At 36.8% G+C, this 20,762-nt stretch overlaps 1 protein-coding gene across 1 annotated transcript in view; it reads right to left on the minus strand.

Annotated features, from left to right (window-relative positions):
* EED (embryonic ectoderm development) overlaps window positions 1–9,978 on the minus strand; it is a 32,758-nt gene extending 22,780 nt beyond the window's left edge. The window contains 4 exon segments of the mRNA XM_036861744.1: window positions 2,024–2,116; window positions 4,087–4,239; window positions 9,464–9,621; window positions 9,624–9,978. Of these exon segments, the coding sequence (XP_036717639.1) occupies window positions 2,024–2,116; window positions 4,087–4,239; window positions 9,464–9,621; window positions 9,624–9,795 (576 nt within the window). The 5' untranslated portion in view covers window positions 9,796–9,978.
* Window positions 9,979–20,762: the final 10,784 nt, after the last annotated feature.

Below are 20,762 nucleotides of genomic sequence, written 5' to 3' on the forward strand. Positions count from 1 at the left end.
TTCTTTTCTGAATATTTTTGATCCACACTTGGTTGAATCTGCGGATGTGGAACCCACAGATACAGAAGGCTTACTCTATAATACTAAATTTTTTATAAATTTCTTTCCATTCTTCTTACAGCTTAGTCATGTTAGCAATAACCTGTTATTAATCTTAATAAGAGTCTATAAGAACTCTATAAAGATCCTTTAAATCATCTATTATCACCTATTAATAAGATAATTTCTACATTAATATTCTAAAAAAATTCCTTATATGGATGCTAACTAGGTTGGCTTAAAAGATTATTTTGTTTTACTTTTCTTTCTTTTTTTAAAAAAAGAAGTCCAAACAGCAGAGCTTTTTATAATTCAGTAACGTATAATTCAATGTCATTTTAAATGAGAACAGGGATTCTTTTTGTTAGAAAGCCTGGAACATTACAATAAGCATACTGGAGCACAAATTATACTAATTCTAATTATACTAATATGATGGTGAAGTTAGTGAAGTATAATCAGGCTTATAGTGGTGTCTTAAAAGTGGATTCAAATGAATTAATGGATTATGTTCCCAATTTTCGGAAAAAATAACCTTAATCTCTTCTTCAAACTACATCAATTTCCCTCTGAATTGTTGTTGTCAAGCTACATATCACAACCTATATTTGGCTAAACACCAAAAAAACCTGTTATCCCAGGTTATCAACTTGAGTATTGAGTTTCAAATTTTCATAACTTCAATGACCAGTAAAAGCAACAGAGCCTTAAATGTAATTAAAACTTCCTTAAAGACTTCCAGGAAATTACTTAAAGCCAAATTTTACTTTCTAGAAAACAGGAATAGCAAAGTTCTAGCCCAGAATAGATGCATGTGTGTTTGTATGATCCTCAAACTTTCCGAATAAAAAAGGAAAAAAGCTTGGAAATATGCTGACATTTGAAAAATACTCAGCTGACAACTCCCAAGTTAGTTTTGATTGAGAACAGAATACTAACACTAAAACAGCAAACAAATATAGGAAACGGCGTGCATTAAAAACCATGGTCTTTTATTTCTCTAAAAAGCTTAGCACAATTACTAAAGAAGCATAAAATTTAATTTCACTCAATTAAAATAACTTATGGAACACCTCAGATTCACCTCCTTTCCCTCCCCTCTTGTGCTAAAGGTAAAAAAAGTGACTTTGTTTATTGTCAATCCATACCAATTAGTCAATTTCTTCCATCTTTCTTTTTCCAAATACGCCAATCTATTTCTCTGTTATTTCTCATAACTCTTAGTACAGTACTAATGAATAAGCAGAATGTCAGCTAATATAGTAAAGACTTATCAGGAGGACAATTTTTCCGTAGTGATTTCAGATTAACAGAAAACTCCTGATTCTCCCTGGTAAGCACTAGGGAATCATCCTTTTTCCCATTCATTTAGAAGTGAATGGAAATAAACAAGTCTTTGCAATCCACTTTTTCAGCCCCAGGTTTAACTAAAAAGTTAAATAACCATTTACATCAAAACATGCCCAGCATGGTTTTTTCCATGCATTTTCTCAGTTCAAGATACTCTGGCTTCCTAAAATAAAAACAATTCAAAACAAATATTTATTGCATATAAGTAAAATATTTTCAGTAACTATTACATAAATCCACTGGATTTACGCTTTCCATTTACAGAGAGCAATTAATTATGTTTACTATTTTTAAGAAATCACAGACTTCTTACCCTAAATTGACAAACAACTATTACAGTCACTTCTAAAAAGCAAGGTCAATTTTTTCAGCCACTCAAAACAAAATATTTATGAGTACAAAATGTAAATAGAAACCTGTTTCATGAACAATTGGGAGGATGTATGAAAGAAAGATATATTTTCAGTCATGAATATTACTTTTAATTTTGTCAGTTTCTAGAATGCTTCACTTTTACATAAAGGAACAATACTGTCAAACCAGCTATACAAAGTTTACTTCAAAATCATTACACTTCAATGTTGTATTAACACCAGACTCTGATAAGCCAAATGCCAGTCCCCTTAACACTCACTCTGTTGCTTCCTACAGTTGCAAACACTAATGGATCTCCTTCTTTACTGTGCCAGTTAAACTGAACTCCAAACAATGGTTGATTATGATCTTCCTATAAAATAACCAAGAAATAAGAAAAATTAATATATTTTAGAAACCAAAAATGGTACTAAACTGACCATTCCCATTATAACTTTTTTCCAAAATGCAAGCTGCAATTTTATATATCATACATAAACTGACTTTTGACACTTAAAAGGTATCTGTTAGTCCAGTTTTCACATTTTAAAATACTGGTGCATGATAAAGCTTTATAACAATTAAAGATTTAAAGCAGAGGTTAGGTAACAAGTACTCATCAATGAAAATACTTTGATAGTTGCCTTCTATATTCTTAAACCCAACTGCACGCTTCTGAATCAAAATAAAATGGATAATTGTGGCAAAGGCATTTAATCCCTTAGGACATAAGGACACAATTTATTTTTCTGAAATAACAAATAACCTAACAGTTAATATAGTTTCTCCAGTACTCATTAAACTTTATTAGGTTTAATTTCCCTCGTACAGTGAAGCATATCAGACTCCATTCAAATCATTGCTTTCTACAGTTCTATAAAAACAACTTTAAATAACCTTGAATTTGGGTCCTAAAAGAAAAACAACCCAAGAAGTTTTATAATGAACAAGAATACTTGAACAGTGGGGGCCAGGGGAGGCAGTGGGCTGTAACATCACAGTTACCAGGAGGATATAAGGAGATGTACAAAAAACAAGTATTCAGGGTTTTTTTTCATTTTTATTTTACATTGGAGTAGAGTTGATTAACAACGTTGTATTAGGTTCAGGTGCACAGCAAAGTGATTCAGCCATACATATACAGCTTTTTCAAATTCTTTTCCCATTTAGGCCACCACAGAATATTGAGCAGAGTTCCCTGTGCTACAAGTATTCAGTTTTGTTCACAAAGTTATTTTTCAGCCTTAGGATTATACTGACAATCTCCTGGTGTTTAATAGTAACTTTCATATTCACTTTAAGGCACTGTTTTCACTTTTAAAGTATAACAACATTCATTTCTTATCCTTTAAAAAGCCATAGCTTTAGGCTTTGGAAATATTTAATCAAAATATCCAAATGGCAGTTAAAACCACCTTCCAGATATACTACGTAAAAACAGGTTAATATATCTAAATATTAACATGAAACTACAATGGACACTTTGCTTTAGAAGAAGGAAAAAAAAAAAAAAACCACCACCACTGAGATTAATTTTCCTCCTTTTAAGACAGTATAATTTGACACACTGAGCAATGAATTTTGCTACATAGACAGGAAAATAATTTCCATAAAGCCATAGCTTCTTATGCTTTCCGAAGACTTTAAAGTATATTTAGATATTTTAAAAAGAATCTATCTAACATATGTATAAGATAATATAATGCATATTTTTGCTCAGCACAGGAAAAACACCCCCAAATTTAAAAAACAGGAAATGAATACATGTAAAACATTTAAAGTAAATATCAGTAATCCTTTTTAAAAATAAAAAGACTATTGAGGAAGGCAGTAATATAAATAACTCCAACCTATTATTTTTTCCAAATATTGAATATTCAAAAAAATTTTAAATTTCTACTTTTTCTTTGAAAACAATTACAAATAAAAGAGTTAAATTTTTAAAGACTGCACAAAGTAAGACATCTGTTTCAATTTATGTTAACTCAAAGTTAATGAGTCACATTCAGTTTTTTTCAGTAACAGGTACCAGGAAGTGGTTTATGCTTTTAAGTTTTACCAAAATATGAAGAGTAACATTTCTCAAAATCAATAAAAACAGTAAAGAAAAACCAGATGCAATACTAGGTACTACCCATTTAATGTAAAACAAACAAAAAAAAAGCTAAACAAATGTGGAATGGATTATAATAACTATGCAGTCTGCCCTACAAACAAAACTTCAGATTATTATAATTTTATAATATTTTTAACTTAGAGTATCTTGAGCATAAAATGTTTACCACTGAGAAATAACTCTGGAGCCCATCATTCAGCACACAGACTGTGTCTTTCTGTACATACCTTGAGACTATTTACACATTTGAAAGAATATTTGCATTTCTTTGACTTCCATTTTCCCTTCCCCCAACTTTTCCTTCCAGGCGCGTTTGGCGTATTTGTAGGTGTATCAGGGCGTTCAGTGTTTGTACCACTTTCTATACTGACAGCATCATCCTATGAGCAGCAAATCAGAAAAAATTATATGAAACAGCAATACTGTACTTAGGAAATGAGTTCATACTGGGTAGCTACTGACTGGCCTAAAAGAATTAATTAATAAATCCTGCAAGAAATGAAGAAATTTATTCTTGTCTCCAAACAAGAATAAAACACAAACACATTAGGATTTGTGGATATTTGATATTTCAGCAAAAATATAAACAAAAAAAGCTAACCATGATGATGCTAATGGTAAGAATAACACTGCCTTTAAATAACAAGGCACTGGTCTGTGCCAGCCACTTTACTGCATTGCCTCACTTCATCATTACTGCTCTTCATACAAGGTACTGTTAGATAAGGAAGTGTTGCTTAGAGAGCCTAAATGGTGTCTTGCTGGTTAGGGCTGCTGGGATTCAAAACCAAAAGCTATGACTCCTAAATCTGACTGACCTACATGTCTTCATAATTTATTTGACTGCTGCTCAGTTTGGAGCATGAGAGTGGGTGGCCGTTTGAGGCTACAGTGTTAGTGCTTCCTACTTTAGATGAAAATCCTGATTATCATTCAAACTCTGCTTATTTATAACACTTAAACCATTTAGAATTTTTTTAGGTTCTACATGTTATGTGCTATATACAAGTGAAATTTGACTCATAGCTCTAAAATACTCATACAATAGAGCTCCAAAAACTCACTGTAAAGTAAAATCCTTCCAAATGTAGAAATGACTGCAGGAAACCTTGAAAATTCACCTAATTTATACCGTCTCCAGTCCACAAGCTATATTAATGGTCCTCTACTCTGAGAAGAGGATTTCACTACCTCCTTTCATTACACATTCCAAAGTGTTCCTTGGAATAAAGAGATTTATTTAAACCTATATCACCTTAGGGCAGTAGTTACTAAATTCATTCCAGAGGAAGCTTTTTTTCATGGAGTGCCTATTAACATCTATGAGAACACATATTAGGAACCATTGTCTTAGAGGTTATTTTTAAATTACTGCTTCCTAAAGTTGGTTTTATGATATTACAGAATGTTAAAAATTAACTGGAGTATCAAAAAGTATATTAAAAATTCATATTAATTCACTTAAAAACTATACGGTATTATACAGTAGTTCTTAGGGGTGGTTTTTCAAAATGAATGGTTCCTACCAAAATGGAACGCTTTTAAAAAAAATACACAAATCATTCTAAAATATACTGGTTATCTAGGGTGAAAAAAGAGAATGAAGTGGATAGATGGCACACAGTAATGCCCAATATCTAGACTGTAATTTAATGTAAATATAATCAGCTTTTATAGATACAGAAATGTAAAACTTTAAGAGTTCAGTTCCTAGGTTGAAATCACTGGGTTTTTTGTTGTTGTTGTTGTTGTTTTAATATTTATTTATTTATTTAGGCTGCCCAGGGTCTTAGTTGTGGCATGCATGTGGGATCTAGTTCCTTGACCAGAAACTGAACTCGGACCCCCGCATTGGGAGTGCAGATTCTTACCCACTGGACCACCGGGGAAGTCCTGAAATCACTGTTAATCTCTATTTCTCCCTACCTTTCAGTTGTATTTACACAGTTAAAACCTAGCGTAGAAAACAATTCTGTGTTTCACTGGAAAACTATGTAACTACTGCACGCTCTTCCATGTTATCAGATTCTAGCCCCCTTCACTGCCTTTGAACAATCTTACATCTCTTACACTGTGCATAATCCAAAGGTAGAGGTTCAAAATGTCTTCCCTTTCACTCTGAAGAGAAGTTTTTGTCTCCATTTGCAATTTCATCTCTACATTCCTTTAATCCATATACATTTGTACCATTTGACTTACACTTGCCCAGTTCCCTCACATGAGTAAAATGTTTCTGAAAATTTATTCTTTTTCTGAAAATTATCTTTCAACACTAGAGAAATGAAATAATAAAATGGTTAGACATTTATTCACTAGCTTCTTCCCAGTCTGGAAAATTCTTCTTTCCATTCTAAAAATCCAACTGCTAATCAAGAAGCCACACAAAACATTGTTAATAATTGGGGCACATTACATGTATGTGTATGTGTGTGTGTGTATGTGTATAAACTTTTAACCACTTAATTTACCCATCTCTTGAAATAGGCAAATCAAGATCAAATGGAAATCAAACAGAGTCAAATGGAAATGAAATACAGTCACAATGCTTTCATTTTATCCTTAAATTCAAACCTTTCCTAAGTATCTAATATGTGTACAAGCTGACTTCCACCTTGGTCCCTCCGCAAAACATAGAATGGTACTACGCAACAGATATGGCACTACCATCTGCATTTGCTCAACAAGGAAACAGGGATAGTAATTTGGCCCTTAATCTTGCCACAGGCTGCTTAAGCAAAAGACATGTCTCCAGATTCAGCCTTCTGATCTCACTACCAGACAACAATTCTTCCATAATCTAACTACTCTGCAGTCATATGAAAAAGTTAATAAAATGGCAGATACATATAAAACAAACTTAAAATAGGTCAGATGTTAACTAGATTTATTGTGCTGATCATTTTGCAATGTATACAAATATCGAACCATTATGTTGTGCATCTGAAATAATATGTTATTAGTCAATTATACCTCAATTGAAAAAAATTTTAATGTCCTTTCAATTCTTTGATTCACTTTAACTGTAGCAAGCGCTCAGACTACCTCCACTCCAACTCAAAAACATCACATTCTTTCCTCCACTTGCTTTTGGCCTTCCTGTCATTATTTGGCTCCCTCAAGAGTAAAACCACTGCCCTTGTTAGCTTTTTCTGAACTCATTTTTATACAGAGTTCTCTACTCGCTTCCCTTAACCTATGTCCTAGATCTGGGTCCCTGGATGCAATTCAGAGGACCTGTGACCTTAAGTGGCAATATAAACAAATACATAAATAAATTTAAAGTTGCATTTTAATATTCACTATCTTTAAGTGAAATCTATTACTTCCTTCTATTATAATGCAGGCAGCATACATGCTAATATTACTGTAGCTGTGACTTTCTCACCAATGAAATCAGGTATTTTTATATCACATTATAGTTGTTGCAGATCTCAAAAATTGTCTATGCCCATCATTACTATCAGAGTCACTGCTAGACCTAGTTACTTAATGTGCTAATAAAGAAGCACTTCACATTAAAGCACTTTATTAAAACAAATCTTAAATTTGTTTTAAAAAATTCTGTAACTTTTTTATAATTTTATCACTAATTTTGTTTGTAATCTTATATATTGTATTTTATACGTTTGAAACTATTATTCTGAGAAGGTGTCACAGGATTCATTAAGGTGTCCGAGGCACAAAAAAGGTTAAAAGTCCCAGCCAAATGGAGGAACCAAAACAGCAGCTTAGTCCAATCATCTAGTTCTGAATAGCTTTAGTATGCATCAAGGAGTACATTCCTCTTAAGGGTCTGTAAAAAGAATATAACCTTTCAATTTATTTGGTCCCCTGAAATTTTCCTCCGTCTAATAGGTTATTGACATTTTCATTACATTTCTGCCTGATGAATATGTGGAAGGGCCAGAAACATAAGTCTAGACAATGTGATTACAAAAGAAGTAATAGTAATTAACACTTGTATGGTACTTATTAAGGGGCAGGCACTCTTTTCAGCACTTTATCTATATTATCTCATTTAATCCTCACAAACATCCCATGAGGTAAATACCGTTATTATCCCCATTTTTAAGATAAGAATCTAAGGCAACTAGGTCAAGCACCTTGCTCAAGACCAAGCAACCGGTAAGCAGTAGAGGGGGGATTTTAACCTAACAGATCCAGTTTGTGCTCCTCGTCACTAACCTAATCTGCCTAGACAAATTTAAGAAGAGGTGGAAATAAAACAGATACCCAGGGCTGGAATGAAGAGGGTCAAAAATGTTAGATCCCAATATATAATAAGATTGGAAGCACACAACAGGAAAAAAAAAAAACAGATTTAAGTAACATTCAACACCTAAGCTTTTCCAGAAATTCAAGTCCAAATCCCACAAACTGACAATCTCCCAAATATCTTTCTTCTATCTGCAAAAAGAATTCTTTCCCATCTGTTTCAGTGAAATTCTGGTCTTGACACCATGCCATATACATGCTTCAGTCGGTGATGCAGTGATGTAGAACTTAGGAACTGGGTGTGTAAGATAAAACATTTATTCTTAAAACTAGCTAAACTGAGAAAAGAAGAACTTACACCACCCTCCTATAACACTTAAAGGTTTAAAAAAGATAATCAGATGTTGTTACCTCGGAGAGTTCATATTTCAGAGTAATTCGTTGAATGGAACTGTGAAGACATTTTGCTGACCTTATTGATATAAACTTAAAACATGAAACTGAAATTAATGTCACTTCGGTCATTACTGGCGTCTCACCTAAAAACACTGGGATCAAACTGTTGGGACGGACTAGAGTATTACCAAGATCCATTTAAGAGTTTAAACAAAAAATCTGATTCCAGAACACCTTACACATGCGAAGCCACGAGCCCACACCTAAAGACATCTACCCTGACCACAGTGGCCTAAAATCTTCCAGGTCATCCCCTTTATCTTAGTGAAAACTTACAAAAGAGTAACTGTCCCTTCTCATTCCTTCCTCAGGGTCGTTTCCCCCTCCAAGTCAGTAGACGACCCTCTCAATTTTCCTCCTCCTGAAGAGAAGCCGACTGTCAGGCACGCCCCTTCTCCGCGACAAGACAGGAGCGGACACAAAAGCCCCTTAAAAGAGTCACCGAAATCTCTAACGTCTAAGAGCTACTCTTCCCATCCTGGACAGTCGGTAAGGGTCTAAGAGTGACATGGCCCCTAAATTCTTTTTTAAAAGTCCATTAACACACGCTGGCCCCTCCTTCCAACTGTCCTAGAAAAACCTCTAACTTGCCTTTTAAACTACTGGAATCTCAGATCCGCACTCTCCCAAAATCTGCCTAAAGGCCCAGACACTCCGCATGCACGCAAAAGGATCTCAGAGCCCTCTGACCTCCACCACCAGCTTTCTCTTAAACCACTCTCCTTCGTCAAGTTTCCGCTCGCTCTCGGCCGCAGCTCAAAATCCCCGTAGAGACAAGTTCGATGCTCTCCTCCACGCCCGCGTTTTCCTGAGTAGAGGGTGACACCTCTCCCTCCCCCCACAGCCGCCTGCCCGCCCCCGCGCCTACAGTTTAAAAAGAATTTGAAACTTTCACTGCAAAGTCCCGTCCGGACTGCTCAGTGCTGCACTCACATTCTCGTCTCCAGAGAGGTCCGGGTTGCTGTTCTCGTCGCTGCTCAGCTTCTGCTTCTTGGCCGCAGGCATGCTGTTCCCGCCGGCGCTGTTAGACACTGCCCTTCGGAATATTCCTCCGCCTCCCTCCAGGTTCTGCCGCCTAGGGCGGGGCCTCGCCACACCGCCGTCAAGCAGCCGTCCGGAGCTTGCCGCAAAGTGCCACTGCCGCCGCATCCTCCACCCACTCCCCCACTGTCGCAAACCGCGCCCAGCCGCCGAGGCGGGCGTGCGTGCGACCCCGACACATGCTGAAAAAGGGGCGCGCGCGCGCGCCCTCCGCGCGGCTTCATGGATCCTTCCCTTTCCCCACTCCCCGTCTTGCCCTTTTCCCGCCGCCCTCCCGGCAGTTTGCACGGAGAGGTGTGATCCTTGGCTTTCGAGGGCAATATTTCGTACGTCCCCCTTCCCCTACGACCGCCTCGAAAAAGGAGAGGCGGAACTCAGAGGATGCCCCCTCACCCCCCTTCCTCCTTCCAAAGACGCTTCAGCCGCAATTGGCCCAATCCTTCGATCCCCGACCCGCTGCAAGGACTCGAAAGTCTGTGGAATGGACTAGCCTATCAATGTCCCAGGAGACGGGGGGGCGAGACGAGAAGTCACCTCTTGGTTTAGCGGTATATGCCAAGTGTCCTTAATCTTGAACTCGGAGAATAACGCTCTCACAGTATTCACGGAACTGATCACAATCTAATTTTCGTTTGCGAACAGAAATTTTTAAAATTGTAGACTGCTTTCTCACTTTCCTCCCCTACCTAGCAAATGGGAGTTACCCGCTAATGGGTGCGCATGCGCTGGGGCGTATTCTCGCGCTTGGTTGTCCGGACCCGCCTCCTCCAAGCCCCTCCTCTTTGAAATCTTGTTTGTGAACCAGGTAGTCTTCCACCGGGTTTCCGTAGTCAGGATGGATTTCTAAACGCTACAAAATCATAACCCCTGAATGCCTCCTAGTTTCTTGATGAATATTTATTCTAGTGAATGTTTATTGCGATGAATGATTATCCTCGTCCAATTGGTACCAATATTGGGTAGGGTTTAGGTAGGAATATACTAAAATTATAATTCTAGACTCCAATGAGTGACATTACAAAGTGCTTCTTTTACCTGTTAAAGGATTATCAAGGCCCTAAACAACGACAAGGCCTAAAAGTCAATGGTCATCTCCAAGCATGTATGAGACTGTGAGACAAATGACGGACAATATTTTTTGGCACACCAGATACAATAAAATTCTAGGGGAAGGCAACAAAACTGTTATGCTTCACCAAAATGTTTGCTGTGTTACCATATCTGGGCGGTTGACAGGTGCCAAATACATTGGTGAGCCTCGTGGATTTGTTAGATGGGTGATTAAGACACATAACCAAATGAATAGCCCAGAAAAGGAGAACTATGACAAGAAATAAAAGCCAGTTCCCCCTCCCTCCACCTGTTTTGGAACTTAGCTGTGACAACTTATATTTCTGGGCCTCATTGTCCTCATCTGTAAAAATGAAGCTATAGGAAGGGACCTAATATTTCTTGATCACTTACTTGATATTATATATTTTTTTGTCTTTAGACCTCATTACATCACCCGTTGGATAAACAGTATAGAGTGGCCCCACGATAAAATTCTAGTGTACTAGAACTACTTCTGCATGATGCCCTTAACATAGAGAATATCATTATCTCTTGTTTCATTAAACTGCAGATTGCAAGTCACTCTTGGAGATAAGGAGAGAAGTCAGTTGAGGATGAGCAAGGGAAGGTAAAGCAAACGCAGGGCAGAATAAGATTTTGCAATGAAGACTCAGGAAAATAACGAAGCTGAAAAAATTAAACTTCATATCTTAATAATAGTAATTGCACTTGTTGAACTCCTAATGTGCCAGGCGCTGCTAAGCACTCCTCAGTTGGTGAGAGAGAGATGAGACTGGTATGGAATCACCACTGAGAAAGTAAGATGTGCTTTGGTATGACATTTTCAAGGACAGAGACAAACATACCCCACTTATCTGTTGATAAGGATGTTTGTGAATACAGTTCTACAAATAAAGGATAATTAAAGCATTTCCAATCCAAATTACTCTGTGTATCTGGGATCAGTGGGAGTCACCTTCTACTAATAAAATCAGAAAAGTGCTGAACATTTGGATAAAGGACATATGGAAGGAAAGTGCCTTTCAGCATGCATGTTATCCATAACACAGCAGAAAATATTTTTAAAAATATTTAGTTTTATTAAAACTTGGAGAGATACTTTAAAAATTTGATGAGTCAGGGATAATAAATGGAAATTAGTTAATGTTCATTATTGCTAATGTTAAAAAGTTATTCTGACACTTGTTAAAACAGTAAGGAACTTTATTTAGGACTATTGTAATAAGTGTCAAGACTATCACAGTAGGAGAGAGAGACAGGGCTCAACTCTGAATACAGCAAGGATAGGTGGGGATTTATAATCAAAGAGAAGAGTGGCAGGGGGTGAAAGAGTTCAGGACATGCCACCTGCAGTATGCTGCTTTGACATATTGATTTTTTTTTAATTTTTAATTTAATTTTATTTATTTTTTTATACAGCAGTTTCTTATTAGTTATCCATTTTATACATATTACTGTATATATGTCAATCCCAATCTCCCAATTCATTACACCACCACCCCTCCACTTTCCCCCCTTGAAGTCCATACGTATGTTCTCTACATCTCTGTCTCTATTTCTGCCCTGCAAACCAGTTCATCTGAACCATTTTTCTGGGTTGCACATATATGCGTTAATATACGATATCTGTTTTCCTCTTTCTGACTTACTTCTCTCTGTATAAGTCTCTAGATCCATCCACGTCTCTACAAATGACCCAATTTCGTTCCTCTTTATGGCTGAGTAATATTCCATTGTATTGTGTACCACATCTTCTTTATCCATTCGTCTGTCGATGGCATTTAGGTTGCTTCCATGTCCTGGCTACTGTAAATAGTGCTGCAATGAACATTGGGGTGCATGTCTCTTTTTGAATTATGGTTTTCTCTGGGTATATGCCCAGTAGTGGGATTGCTGGGTCATATGGTAGTTCTAGTTTTAATATTTTAAGGAACCTCCATACTGTTCTCCATAGTGGCTGTATCAATTTACATTACCACCAACAGTGCAAGAGGGTTCCCTTTTCTCCACACCCTCTCCAGCATCTATTATTTGTAGATTTTCTGATGATGCCCATTCTAACTGATGTGGGGTGATACCTCATTGTAGTTTTGATTTGCATTTCTCTAATAATTAGTGATGTTGCGTAGCTTTTCATGTGCTTCTTGGCCATCTGTATGTCTTCTTTGGAGAAATGTCTATTCAGGTCTTCTGCCCATTTTTTGATTGGGTTTTTTGTTTTTTTTAATATTGAGCTGCATGAGCTGTTTATATATTTTGGAGATTAATCCTTTGTCAGTTGCTTCGTTCGCAAATATTTTCTCCCATTATGAGGGTTGTCTTTTCGTATTGTTTGTAGTTTCCTCTGCTTTTGCAAAAGCTTTGCAAAAGCTTTTAAATTTCATTAGGCCCCATTTGTTTATTTTTATTTTTATTTCCATTACTCTAGGAGGTGGATCAAAAAAGATCTTGCTGTGATTTATGTCAAAGAGTGTTCTTCCTATGTTTTCCTCTAAGAGTTTTATAGTGTCTGGTCTTACATTTAGGTCTCTAATCCATTTTGAGTTTATTTTTGTGTATGGTATTAGGGAGTGTTCTAATTTCATTCTTTTACATGTAGCTGTCCATTTTTCCCAGCACCACTTATTGAAGAGGCTGTCTTTTCTCCATTGTATATCCTTGCCTCCTTTGTCATAGATTAGTTGACCATAGGTGCATAGGTTTATCTCAGAGCTTTCTATCCTGTTCCATTGATCTATATTTCTGTTTTTGTGTCAGTAGCATATTGTCTTGATTACTGTAGCTTTCTAGTATAGTCTGAAGTCAGGGAGTCTGATTCCTCCAGCTCCATTTTTTCCCTCAAAACTGCTTTGGCTATTCAGGGTCTTTTGTGTCTCCATACAAATTTTAAGATTTTTTTGTTCTAGTTCTGTAAAAAAATGCCATTGGTAATTTGATAGGGATTGCATTGAATCTGTAGATTGCTTTGGGTAGTATAGTCATTTTCACAATATTGATTCTTCCAATCCAAGAACATGGTGTATCTCTCCATCTGTTTGTATCATCTTTAATTTCTTTCATCAGTGTCTTATAATCTTCTGCATACAGGTCTTTTGTCTCCCTAGGTAGGTTTATTCCTAGGTATTTTATTCTTTTTGTTGCAGTGGTAAATGGCAATGTTTCTTTAATTTCTCTTTCAGATTTTTCATCATTAGTGTATAGGTATGCAAGAGATTTCTGTGCATTAATTGTGTATCCTGCAACTTTAACAAATTCATTGATTAGCTCTAGTAGTTTTCTGGTAGCATCCTTAGGATTCTCTATATATAGTATCATGTCATCTGCAAACAGTGCAGTTTTACTTCTTCTTTTCCAATTTGTATTCCTTTTATTTCTTTTTCTTCTCTGATTGCCGTGGCTAGGACTTCCAAAACTATGTTGAATAACAGTGGTGAGAGTGGACATCCTTGTCTTATTCCTGATCTTAGAGGAAATGCTTTCAGTTTTTCACCATTGAGAATGATGTTTGCTGTGGATTTGTTGTATATGGCCTTTATTATGTTGAGGTAGGTTCCTTCTATGCCCACTTTCTGGAGAGTTTTTATCATAAATGTGTGTTGAATTGTGTCAAAAGCTTTTTCTGCATCTATTGAGATGATCATATGGTTTTTATTCTTCAGTTTGTTAATATGGTGTATCACATTGATTGATTTGTGTATATTGAAGAATCCTTGCATCCCTGGGATAAATCCCACTTCATCATGGTGTATGATCCTTTTAATGTGCTGTTGGATTCTGTTTGCTAGTATTTTGTTGAGGATTTTTGCATCAATATTCATCAGTGATATTGGTCTGTAATTTTCTTTTTTTGTAGTATCTTTGTCTGGTTTTGGTATCACAGTGATGGTGGCCTCATAGAATGAGTTTGGGAGTGTTCCTTCCTCTGCAATTTTTTGGAAGAGTTTGAGAAGGATGGGTGTTAGCTCTTCTCTAAATGTTTGATAGAATTTGCCTGTGAAGCCATCTGGTTCTGGGCTTTTGTTTGTTGGAAGATTTTTAATCACAGTTTCAATTTCATTACTTGTGATTGGTCTGTTCATATTTTCTATTTCTTCCTGGTTCAATCTTGGAAGGTTATACCTTTCTAAGAATTTGTCCATTTCTTCCAGGTTGTCCATTTTATTGGCATAGAGTTGCCTGTAGTAGTCTCTTAGGATGCTTTGTATTTGTGTGGTGTCTGTTGTAACTCCTCCTTTTTCATTTCTAATTTTATTGATTTGAGTCCTCTCCCTCTTTTTCTTGATGAATCTGGCTAATGGTTTATCAATTTTGTTTATCTTCTCAAAGAACCAGCTTTTAGTTTTATTGATCTTTGCTATTATTTTCTTTGTTTCTATTTCATTTATTTCTGTTCTGATCTTTATGGTTTCTTTCCTTCTACTAACTTTGGGTTTTGTTTGTTCTTCTTTCTCTAGTTCCTTTAGGTGTAAGGTTAGATTGTTTATTTGAGATTTTTCTTGTTTCTTGAGGTAGGCTTATATTGCTATAAACTTCCCTCTTAGAACTGCTTTTGCTGCATCCCATAGGTTTTGGATCGTCGTGTTTTCGTTGTCATTTGTCTCTAGGTATTTTTTGATTTCCTCTTTGATTTCTTCAGTGATCTCTTGGTTATTTAGTAACGTATTGTTTAGCCTCCATGTGTTTGTGTTTTTTTACATTTTTTTCCCTGTAATTGATTTCTAATCTCATAGCATTGTGGTCAGAAAAGATGCTTGATATGATTTCAATTTTCTTAAATTTACTGAGGCTTGGTTTGTGACCCAAGATGTGATTTATCCTGGAGAATGTTCTGTGTGCACTTGAGAAGAAAGTGTAATCTGCTGTTTTTGGATGGAATGTCCTGTAAATATCAATTAAATCTATCTGGTCTGTTGTGTCATTTAAAGCTTGTGTTTCCTTATTAATTTTCTGTTGGATGATCTGTCCATTGGTGTAAGTGAGGTGTTAAAGTCCCCCACTATTATTGTGTTACTGTATATTTCCTCTTTTATAGCTGTTAGCAGTTGCCTTATGTATTGAGGTGCTGCTATGTTGGGTGCATATATATTTATAATTGTTATATCTTCTTCTTGGATTGACCCCTTGATCATTATGTAGTGTCCTTCCTTGTCTCTTGTAACAGTCTTTACTTTAAAGTGTATTTTATCTGATATGAGTATTGCTACTCCAGCTTTCTTTTGATTTCCATTTGCATGGAATGTCTTTTTCTATCTCCTCACTTTCAGTCTGTATGTGTCCCTAGGTCTGAAGTGGGTCTCTTGTAGACAGCATATATATAGGTCTTATTTTTGTATCCATTCAGAGAGCCTGTGTCTTTTGGTTGGAGCATTTAATCCATTCATGTTTAAGGTAACTATCGATATGTATGTTCCTATTACCATTTTCTTAATTGTTATGGGTTTGTTTTGTAGTTCCTTTTCTTTTCTTGTGTTTCCCACTTAGAGAAGTTCCTTTAGCATTTGTTGTAGAGCTGGTTTGGTGGTGCTGAATTCTCTTAGCTTTTGCTTGTCTGTAAAGCTTTTGATTTCTCCGTCGAATCCAAATGAGATCCTTGCTGGGTAGAGTAATCTTGGTTGTAGGTTCTTCCCTTTCATCACTTTAAGTATATCATGCCACTCCCTTCTGGCTTGTAGAGTTTCTGCTGAGAAATCAGCTGTTAACCTTATGGGAGTTCCCTTGTATGTTATTTGTCATTTTTCCCTTGTTGATTTCAATAAGTTTTCTTTGTCTTTAATTTTTGTCAGTTTGATTACTATGTGTCTTGGCATGTTTCTCCTTGGGTTTATCCTGCCTGGGACTCTCTGTGCTTCTTGGACTTGGGTGGCTATTTCCTTTCCCATTTTAGGGAAGTTTTCAACTATAATCTTCTCTTCAAATATTTTCTCGGGTCCTTCCTCTCTCTCTTCTCTCTCTTCTGGGACCCCATAATGTGAATGTTGATGCGTTTAATGTTGTCCCAGAGGTCTCTTAGTCTGTCTTCATTTTTTTTCATTTTTTTTTTCTTTATTCTGTTCCGTGGCAGTGAATTCCACCATTCTGTCTTCCAGGTCACTTATCCGTTCTTCTGCCTCAGTTATTCTGCTATTGATTCCTTCTAGTGTATTTTTCATTTCAGTTATTGTATTGTTCATCTCTGTTTGTTCTTTAATTCTTCTAGGTTTTTGTTCTTTAATTCTTCTAGACCTTTGTTGAACATTTCTTGCATCTTCTCGATGTTTGCCTCCATTCTTTTTCCGAGGTCCTGGATCATCTTCACTATCATTATTCAGAATTCTTTTTCTGGCAGGCTGCCTACCTCCACTTCATTAAGTTGTTTTTCTGGGGTTTTATCTTGTTCCTTCATCTGGTACATAGCCCTCTGCCTTTTCATCTTGTCTATCTTTCTGTCAATGTGGTTTTTGTTCCACAGGCTGCAGGATTGTAGTCTGGCGTTCTAATTATTTTGAGCTGAAGGCACCTGAAACACAAACTTCTCTGAGCTCCACTTATCTGCCTAAAGATAGATCCTCCAGAAGGAACTCGACTCTCATAAATCCCCTCTCCGGCAGTTTCATCAACCAGGGAAGACTGACTCTTATCACAGAAGAGGAGACTAGAAGTCAGAGCTCAGCACCACACTCAGAGAAAATTTGTCACAAATGACCATTGTCTCCCTTCTATTCTAAGGGCCCATTCATCTTTCCAAACCATTACTCTCCCCTAAGTGGCGTACATCCTCTTTCCCCTTTCCCTACTGAGATGATATAAACTCTCAAATATCACTGCTTTTTTTGATATTCACTTTTTTCCCCTGGCAATGCTCCTGTGCATACAATATTAAAAATTAATAAATTTTAAAACATTTTCTCCTGTTAACTTGCCTGTTTTTAGTTTATTTCATAGATACAGCTTTCAAACCTAGGATGGTAGAGGGAAAGTCTTTCCACCCCTACAGGGGGGTTGGTGGATGGAAATTTATTAGAGGAGACCTCAAGGGTAGGGGGATTCTTCCTAAACTGACTTGCCAGTGTTTTCAGATATCAAAGGTGGAGGATTCTTTCTAAACTGACTTAGCAGAATTCTTGGTACAACTGAACTAAGCAGGTCGAAGGATAAGGTCTAGTTGAGAACAGGGCTCAGAGGATCCTGACTAAAGTTTGGTTAAGGAGTCTTTAGTCAGGATCCTCTGAGCCCTCGTTTTTCTTTTCCTTTTTTTTTTTCTTTAATTTTTATTGGAGTATAGTTGATTTACAATGTTGCATTAGTTTCATGTATATAGCAAAGTGAATCAGTTATACATATACATATATCCAGTTTTTTTAAGATAGTTTTCCCATATAGGTCATTACAGAGTATTGAGTAGAGTTCCCTGTTCTATATGGTAGGTATTTATTAGTTATCTATTTTATATATAGTAGTGTTATATGTCAATCCCAATCTCCCAATTTATCCCTCCCCTAGCCCTCTTCTAATTTAACATATATAAAACATCGCAGGTATACTATTTAGAGTGCTATTTTTATGGTATTAGTTTAATAAATACAAAAGATTAGTTACCTATAAAAAGTCATAAGTTTTTCAACACTGAATTCCCTTACTGTGAAAGATTTCAGAAACCATCGCAGTTGGAGAGGTCTTACCACCTCCATTTTACAAATGTGGAAACCTTTGCTTAGTGTAATTAAACAATTTGCCCAAAGACACACAGCTTTTCAAAGTGGCAGAGCTAGGGATCATATTCAAGTTTGGTTGATTGGAAAGTACTTTTGCCTCAAGATGAAGGACCCAGGCCACTCTAGATTTATGTATTTCTATTCAGAACTTGATATTTAGAGTACACAATATTTTATACACCACTGAAGAACATCAAAAAGCTGTCTCACTTGGGACAGAAAGAGGACATAACTGGAGAAATGGGAAATCCAAATAAAGTCTGGAGTTTAGTTAATAGTTATGTGTTTCAATTTCTTAATTTTGACAAATGTACCATGGTGATGTAAGATGTTAATGAGAGAAACTTTGCAACTATTCTGTAAAATTATCCCCTACGAAAAACCTTATTTAAAAAAAAAATCTATCTTAGATTGTTGAGAACTCAAGTCAGAAATATCCCTTAGGGCTTCCCTCATGGTGCAGTGGTTAAGAATCCACCTGCCAATGCAGGGGACACAGGTTCAAGCCCTGGTCCGGGAAGATCCCACATGCCGCGGAGCAACTAAGCCCGTGTGCCGCAACTACTAAGCCTGCGCTCTAGAGCCCGTGAGCCACAACTACTGAGCCCGCGTGCCACAACTACTGAAGCCTGTGTGCCTAGAGCCCATGCTCTGCAGCAAGAGAAGCCACCGCAATGAGAATCCCACACATCGCAACAAAGAGTAGCCCCCACTCGCCACAACTAGAGAAAGCCCACACGCAGCAACAAAGACCCAATGCATCCAAAAATAAATAAATTTATTTAAAAAAAAAAGAAATACCCCTTAGCCCTTAAACAAGTAGTTGATCGATCTTGGAAAACTCTCAAAGATCATGTATTTTTAAAGAAAAAGAAAATTCACAGCCTCCCTTTGTATTGTCTTCTAGTATCTTTTAAGCTTCATATCAGGAAATGAGTTTCAAAAGCTAAATTAAATCCTTACCATTTCAATTGAAGTCTATTTCTCATTCATTCAACAATTTTTGTCTCTTCTGCTTCATAAATAGCAGCTGTTCATCATCACCCAGGCAGTGTGTAATCATACGCTTGCAGATCCACTTTTCTGTGAATAGAACATCTATGGCTTCTTTGAACATTTTTAAATCAATCAGGAGGAATTTACTGAATGCCATTTATGTGCAAAGCAGTAAGGTAATTGTGAGGGGTGGAGTGGGGGAGGAGGGAAAAAGGGAAAATAAGATACAGACTCTACCTTCAAAAAGCATAATATTCTTCCAGCAGTAAAAAATGTCTCAAGCATTTCATAAATATTTACTGAGTACTCACTCTGTGCCAAGCACTGTTCTAGGTGCTGGAAATACTTGATAACAAGCAAAACTAGAGCTTACTGTCTAGTGGGGAAACAAATATTAACCAAATAATCACACAAATAAATGTAAAATTACAACTGTGAAATACTATGAAGAGGAAGTACAAGGCCAGGGCTGCTGCTAGCCTGTGTAGTATCTTTGTGCTATTTTTTAAGAGGCACTTCCATAGACAGAAACAACCTAGGGTAGGCACAGCTTGGCAAGCATACTATGCCTTTGATGAATTAGAAAAAGGCAGCCCTTTTCCAGGCAACACAGCCCTGCTCCATGTGCAAGTCTTTGTAAGTAGAGTACAAATTGGATTTTAGCCACTATTACCTCAGCTGGGAACCATTGTTAAGATGAACAACCTGCACAAGTGTACACAGCAACCCTACAAAAGTTGCCATGGACATACAACAAAGTGAGATTTGGTAGGGTTTCCCTGAGGAACAGACAAAAGAATGAGAACCAAAGAAGAATGGGAGTTAACCAGGTGAAAAGGAAGAACGAGAAACATTCAAGGGGGTAGCAACAACATGTGCAAAGGCCCTGGAGCAGTATAGGAATACATGCCATTGGGAAAGTGAAAGGTCAATGTTGATGAAAGACTGAAAAAGTGACAGAAGCAGTGGTGACAGATAAGGCTAGAAAAAGTAGGTAGGGGGTCAGATCATGTAGGACCTTGCAGATCATCTTAAGATTGCAATGTACAAATAGATCTCCTGCTGATAAGACTTATACAGAAAGAATTCAAAGGGCATTACTTTAATTTTTTGTTGGCATTGCATTTAAATACAGCAAAATGCACAGGTCTTCAGTACACAGTTTGATGAGTTTTGACATAGGCATAAACCCATGCCATCTGCCTCCTCCTCATGCCTCTTTCCATTCGAATCCCGACCCCGACCCTTACCCCCACCCTCCAGGGCAAACCACTATTCTGGTTTCTTTCACCTTATATTGGTTTTGCCTATTCTAGAACTTCGTGTGAAAGGAATAATTCTTTTGGCTCTGACGTCTTTTGTTTGGCATAATGTTTTTGAGGTTTATAGAACGGTGTTAACTGTCTGGTCAGTGGTTCTCAAACTGTAAC

This window comes from Balaenoptera musculus, chromosome 8 (genome assembly GCF_009873245.2).
Source record: "Balaenoptera musculus isolate JJ_BM4_2016_0621 chromosome 8, mBalMus1.pri.v3, whole genome shotgun sequence".
Taxonomy (NCBI): domain Eukaryota; kingdom Metazoa; phylum Chordata; class Mammalia; order Artiodactyla; family Balaenopteridae; genus Balaenoptera; species Balaenoptera musculus.